The sequence below is a fragment of the Bombus impatiens genome, unplaced genomic scaffold (assembly GCF_000188095.3).
Source record: "Bombus impatiens unplaced genomic scaffold, BIMP_2.2 scf_0647, whole genome shotgun sequence".
NCBI classification, from domain to species: domain Eukaryota; kingdom Metazoa; phylum Arthropoda; class Insecta; order Hymenoptera; family Apidae; genus Bombus; species Bombus impatiens.
In genome coordinates, this window is record NT_177066.1 from 1,470,623 (window position 1) to 1,476,282 (window position 5,660).

At 51.5% G+C, this 5,660-nt stretch overlaps 2 protein-coding genes across 5 annotated transcripts in view; one reads left to right on the forward strand and one right to left on the reverse strand.

Moving 5' to 3' along the window:
* The window catches only part of LOC100744700 (rhophilin-2), an 11,297-nt gene that overhangs the window by 1,386 nt on the left and 4,251 nt on the right, over nucleotides 1-5,660 (reverse strand). For 2 of the 4 annotated variants that reach the window (XM_012389477.3, XM_012389478.3), the window contains exons 2-12: nucleotides 4,390-4,505; nucleotides 4,185-4,316; nucleotides 4,004-4,079; nucleotides 2,090-2,167; nucleotides 1,628-2,011; nucleotides 1,386-1,484; nucleotides 1,009-1,279; nucleotides 730-924; nucleotides 401-630; nucleotides 180-332; nucleotides 7-83 (exon numbers count right to left, since the gene is read on the reverse strand). In XM_012389477.3, coding sequence (XP_012244900.1) covers nucleotides 7-83; nucleotides 180-332; nucleotides 401-630; nucleotides 730-924; nucleotides 1,009-1,279; nucleotides 1,386-1,484; nucleotides 1,628-2,011; nucleotides 2,090-2,167; nucleotides 4,004-4,079; nucleotides 4,185-4,316; nucleotides 4,390-4,505 — 1,811 coding nt within the window. Of the gene's footprint in view, nucleotides 1-6; nucleotides 84-179; nucleotides 333-400; nucleotides 631-729; nucleotides 925-1,008; nucleotides 1,280-1,385; nucleotides 1,485-1,627; nucleotides 2,012-2,089; nucleotides 2,168-4,003; nucleotides 4,080-4,184; nucleotides 4,317-4,389; nucleotides 4,506-4,772; nucleotides 5,024-5,660 lie in introns of those variants that run through there. The other 2 variants (XM_024369938.1, XM_033322640.1) reach the window with 2 other exon arrangements.
* On the forward strand, nucleotides 2,163-4,005 carry LOC100744940 (protein tilB homolog). Its single transcript, XM_024369943.2, has 4 exons — nucleotides 2,163-2,671; nucleotides 2,760-3,024; nucleotides 3,104-3,471; nucleotides 3,547-4,005. Exons 1-4 carry the CDS (start codon nucleotides 2,343-2,345, stop codon nucleotides 3,971-3,973), a joined length of 1,389 nt encoding a protein of 462 aa, XP_024225711.1. The 5' UTR covers nucleotides 2,163-2,342; the 3' UTR covers nucleotides 3,974-4,005.

Sequence of the window (5,660 nt, forward strand, 5' to 3'; positions counted from 1 at the left end):
GGACTCGGTTGACCCGAGGAAATGCCGGAAGAGCTGCTTGCCGAAACGCTTCCCTTGTCCTGCTGGTTAACCTTACCAGGTTTCTAGAAACGGTAGCACAAGTCGTTAAACGGTAGCACAAGTTATTATCGTAGGCCGTTTCCGTAGGTCAATGTCGACGAGACCGCGTTTGCGTTTACCTTTAAATAATTTCTGTCCATCGGCGTAACCAGTTTTAAGTTTATAAAATCACCGGATTGCTTAATCAGCCGAACCACTTGTTCGTGGGACGACCACTTGACATCTTTATCGCCGATTCCTACTATAAAATCGCCTTCCTTCATGCCGCCCAACTGAAGAAACAAAACCGCTCGTTATAACAAGTATAAATATTTCTTGCGAGACCCGCATTTATACGTACGTCGGCCAACGAATTGTGATCGACCGCAGCTATTATCACAGGAGCATCACCCCGTACACTGAAGCCGAACCCTTCGCCGTCGGGTCCTCGTTGAAGCTGTATCAATCGTGGCGCGGTCCAATGTCTTTTAGCTGAAAATATAGCGACCGGACCCAACGATCTGAAAAGATCTTCCACTCCGTGCTGTCCGAAATCCGGATGGGTGATGCTCAATTGGAACTTGGTGGATGCTACGTCAGGGAAAACGATACGCAGTTTCATCACAGACGCACCGGACCGTCGAGAATCTAAGGTCTAAGAACGAAGACGAAAGAACCCGCGCGTGTTACCTATGATATCCGGAGGATCCAACAATCCTCGAAAGTCATCCTCGTCCCCGATGCCATTGTAATCCTCTACCGTCGATTCTTGTACTCTCTTCAGAACTTTGGCAAGCGCCTGTTTCGCTTTCAAGTCTCTGCACATTCTTTGCAGCCTCTGACTTTCCTCGTGCAGGACCAAAGCTTCCCTGAGATGCGCTTTCGCTGAAATAGCGAAACAGCGACAGAGGTAAAATACGAACGGAACGGAAATCGAGATCTCGGATCGGGTAACGATCGCCTACGCACCCAGTAGCTTCCTTTCGTTATCGTCCCGTGGCACGATCACGTCGAGCTGCGTCTTTCCGTCGCTCCTTTGCACGTGTTCGAGCGCGAGTTTAGTTTCAGCTCGCCATTCGGTAATCGCTCTATCGAACAATCCAAGTGCGAGGTGCTTGTGCGCGAGAGCCAGGTGGTGTTCCCGTTTTACCAAGATCAACGATATCCAGGTTTCCGGTACGTAGTCGCGGACCGGTTCGCGCGAGATCAACCCGTGGACATCGCTGTAGACGGCCGCAACCTAGGCAATCGACGATCGTACGCCATTGGGTAAAATGGTTCGCGGGATCTAAGCGAAATACGGGCGTATTAGATTTACGCGTACGTAAAATTTTGTCGGCCGCTACCTGTGACGCTTCTTGCGCTAGGTCCAACGAAACGTCGATGTTCCTGCCGTCCTTCGATTGAAGTTCCAATTTTTCGAACAAACATTCCCTCGCCTGAGCCTGAAACGAGAGAAGAACGAGACGAGCGTCAGACCGTGCTCCGACCGTGTTTCCCCACCCGGACACGCCGCTCTCCTTCGATCGTAATCGTTCGGTTTGCGGCGAATTCGAAGCGCGTGCTACGGCTACGAACGCGTCGTTACCAGCATCAGTTGAACGAGCATCTCGAGCATGTCCGGCCCAAGATCCATACTCGGTGCGTTGGTAAAGTTTTCGTGTATGTAACGAAAGGTACCGGCGGCTCGCAGGAACGCGTCGATCGCCTGGTCCAAGCCTCGCGTGGACAGACGATCCTGCTTCGCAGCCAATTGAGTGTACAGAGCGGCTGCGTTGAACAAAATCGAAGCTTTCTCGAACGCGACGGTTCGTTGGCAACTGGGAACCCCTGTCAACGAGTCGAACCATTCGAAATAGATGCCCAGACTTCGATCGGGAGGGAAGAATCTTCGCTCGACGAAGTACAGTTGATTGTAGTAGCGTAGCAACAACGCGATGCCTGCCGCGTCCCTGGTCGGCGTCCGCGTCGCCTTCGAACAACGGCAAGAAGATCTGATTATCTTGGACTTACGTTGCGTCGTAATCGTACGATCTTGCTCGTAACTCACCTGTCTGGTTTCCATCAGATCCGCGATCGCCTCCTCGTAATTCGTTCCGTCTTCGCTGTAGTGTTCGAGGATAAAGTCCTGCGAGGCAACGTTCGAACGACAGTTGAATAAAACGGTGAAAGAGCGAAAGAGAGCGAAAGAGAGCGAAAGAGAGCGAAAAGGACGGGAAGAGACAATCGAGCGCGTTACGTCGATACGCGCCGCTTAGCGACCGCGTCGAAGAGTTTGCGTCGGCGGATCCGCGCGCAACAAAATGTCGAGAATCACGCTCGATTTATTACGAAAGCGTTCGGAGCACAACGAGGGCGAGATTTCGACGCTCGAGGAGATCGCGTTGCATCAAGAGAACATCGAGAAGATCGAACTGATCGACCGAACGTGCAAACATTTGAAAATTCTCTTGCTTCAGAACAATCTGATATCGAAGATCGAGAATTTGAGCAAGTTGAAGAGGTTAGAGTACTTGAATTTAGCGCTGAACAACATAGAGACGATCGAAAATTTGCAAGGGCTCGAGAGCTTGAAAAAGTTGGATCTAACGGTGAACTTTATCGGTGATCTTCGTGGCATCAAAACGTTAAGGTACATTTGTTATACATATTCGTTATACATATAGCCGTTCGATCGGCGAAATTGTTACGTTGATCGTTACGCGCGCAACGTGTCACAGGTACAACGAACGCTTGGAGCAGCTGTTCCTCGTAGGAAATCCGTGCGCGGATTACGAAGGGTACAGGGAATACTCTATCGCGACTCTAACGCGATTGAAGGAGCTAGATGGTACGCCAATCGACAGATCCGAACGGATAAGAGCGTTGCAACGTTACGCCGAGATCGAAGGGGAGATCGTACGAAGTTGCGCGAGATACAAGAAAATACGGGAAGCGGAATTGCTCGATTATCGCGAACAAACTGCCAAGTCACGAGCAAATCGAGTAAGCGAGTTTTCCTTTTCGCGCTCTGCCAAGAATTCTTCGGCCAAGAATTTGATCGCGTTACGTCTATTATCCGTAGAAAGTCGTGGACGCGGAGGAACATCGCCACGAGCAAGAGAAGAAGGGGCGAGCGGATAAAGAAGTAAACGAGGAGGAAGAGGAGGAGCAGAAGGAGGAGGACGACGACGAGGAAGAGGACGAATCGTTTTGGAATCGAACCAGTCGTCACACGCCGGAGGAACGCGTCGCTATTGCGGAACGGTTTATGCGAAAAGAGAAGCGAAGAAACCGGCAGAAAGATCGGAGCGTCGAAACGCGAACTACCTACAGGTTGAAGCTGTTCGATCCGCAGGGTAAACCGTACAACATGAATCAGCCGAAAGTGCCGTTTAAATTGAACGAGGAGCAGTACAGCGACCGCGTCGTCTTGGAGGTGGCTCTGTACAAGTACGTATCCAAGATTGGACGAGACGATCGATCAGCGGACTCGACCCGAATACGAGATCGACTCTATGATTTCAGATATTTAGACACTTGCCACGTCGACGTGGACGTGCATCCCGAGTACGTGCGCGTCACGATCAAGGGAAAGGTACTGCAGCTGACTCTGCCGTGCGAAGTATCGGTGAAGGATAGCACGGCTCGAAGAAACACGACGAACGGCAGATTAGTGGTAACGATGCCGCGCTTGAATCCGTTACCTACGATTCTTCCTTCGTATAAGCAGGCGATCGAAGAAGAACCCGACCGACGTAGAACGACGATCGAACGGCGATCGACGACAAGCGTACGCGAGTACTTGGAGATAGGTCCGTCGCGAGCGAGCGACTTGGACTTTTCGAGAATCGTCGCTGAGCCGTTGGTCGACGGGCAAAAGGAAAATCGTTGGAAGCCGAAAGACGAAAAAGTTTGCAGCGACGACGACTCGGAAATACCGCCGCTCGAATGAAAGCCAGTTCTCGCGTTAGGCGGCGCTCACCTTGAACGGATCCCGAAAATCGATATCTTTGGTTTCCTTCAGTCCCAACGGTATCATCGGCATTGCCGGTTCCTCGCTAAAGGCAGAAAAACACAGAGAGTCAGGCTGGTTGCTTAGAGCGGCGTCTTAGGTTCTTACGTTTAACGTTGAAATCGCACGGAGAAACGACAATCTCACCGACCTGTCGACATTCTGATAAAGTTCGACCGAGCTGTTCAACTCGGCAAGCTGTTCCTTTAGCAACTGCAAGTTCGAATTGACGAAACTCAATTCCAGCGCAACGGTCTCTCGCAGCTTTCTGTTGGTCGTGGCCCTGAAACGTAAAACGTACACGTGAGTGCGAACGACGCGCATTCTACGAGTCGTACAAGGAGAAAGGCAGTTACTTGAAGAGGTTTTCCGCGCCGGCTCGCAATCGAAGCTCCTTGTTGATCTCCTGATTCAGTTTGCTTCGTTTGTTCTGCAATTTTCCTCGGCAAGTGGCCACCCTAGGATCGGAGCCCTGCACAGCCAGTTGAACGTGCCGGTTACCAATCGTGACGCGAGAGTTGGCTCGAGTCGAAACCGCTGCCAAGATCGTCGCTTATACGATATCGCGCCGATACCACGCGCGAAAAGACGAGCGACCAAAGTCCTATCGACAGGAGAGCCGAAGCTCGACCGAGTTCGATCGCGAAAGAGACTCGGGGCCTCGATTAAAGGCAATCGCGAGCTGTAAACGTGCGATCGATTCCCAAACAAAAGAACGTGATTCGAATATATTTCTCACCCCCAGGCTCTTTTTCGTCGAGGATTCTCGCAATATTTCTACGTCCTCCGACCGACAGGAACAACCTTTTCCTATTCGCAAATATCGCGACGACGCATTCCCGCAGTCCGTCCTCTTCTCTCGTTCGTCCAACGAAGTCGGCCGGGATGCGCGATTCTTCGACAGAGCCGCGTAACAAGTCCACTTCAACATAGTACTCGTTCTCGCAGCCACATCGTTCGTCTCGATCGCTATTCCATGGCCGTTCAATGCTGCGAATACAGAGAGGAAATCGAACGCGTTCGCCTTTCGTCTAACCTCTCTTTCGATTTCGTTACTCGTCGAATGCGATGCACGCACAACGGAATCGACGCACAAATCGCGATCGTAAAGGCGATCCAACGTGACTCTTCCTAGCCTTTTCGCGTTACTCTCTACGATGTGATTCTTTCATACCATCCTCGATGGTGGAATCGCGTGCGTCACGTCGTGAAACTCGGCGCGAGTCACGATCGCCGATGAATTTCGACGCTTGTCGCAGGAATCGTGATCGAGAATCTGGTCCGTCGAACGAGAACGAGAAGGAGACAGGAACGCGTTTTGCGATGAAAAAGTTCTCTGGTTTATCTCGCGCGGTACATCGTATCCCGAGGCTTCGGCCGACTCCGCGGAGCCATTCGATTCTCGGTGAAAGGAAAGAAACTGTTTACGAATTATGGTGGGGAGGAGGATAACGTTCGCTCTGCGTATCTCGCCGGGTGCGGCTGCTACGTAGCACCGTAATTTTAAGGTCGACGCGCTTCGTGCTCGATTACCGATTTTCCTCGCGGTTCCATCGCTCCATCCAATCGACCGTCTTCTTCTGGAATACCGCGCGTCGATCGGTCATTTATCGCATGAAATCGGCCG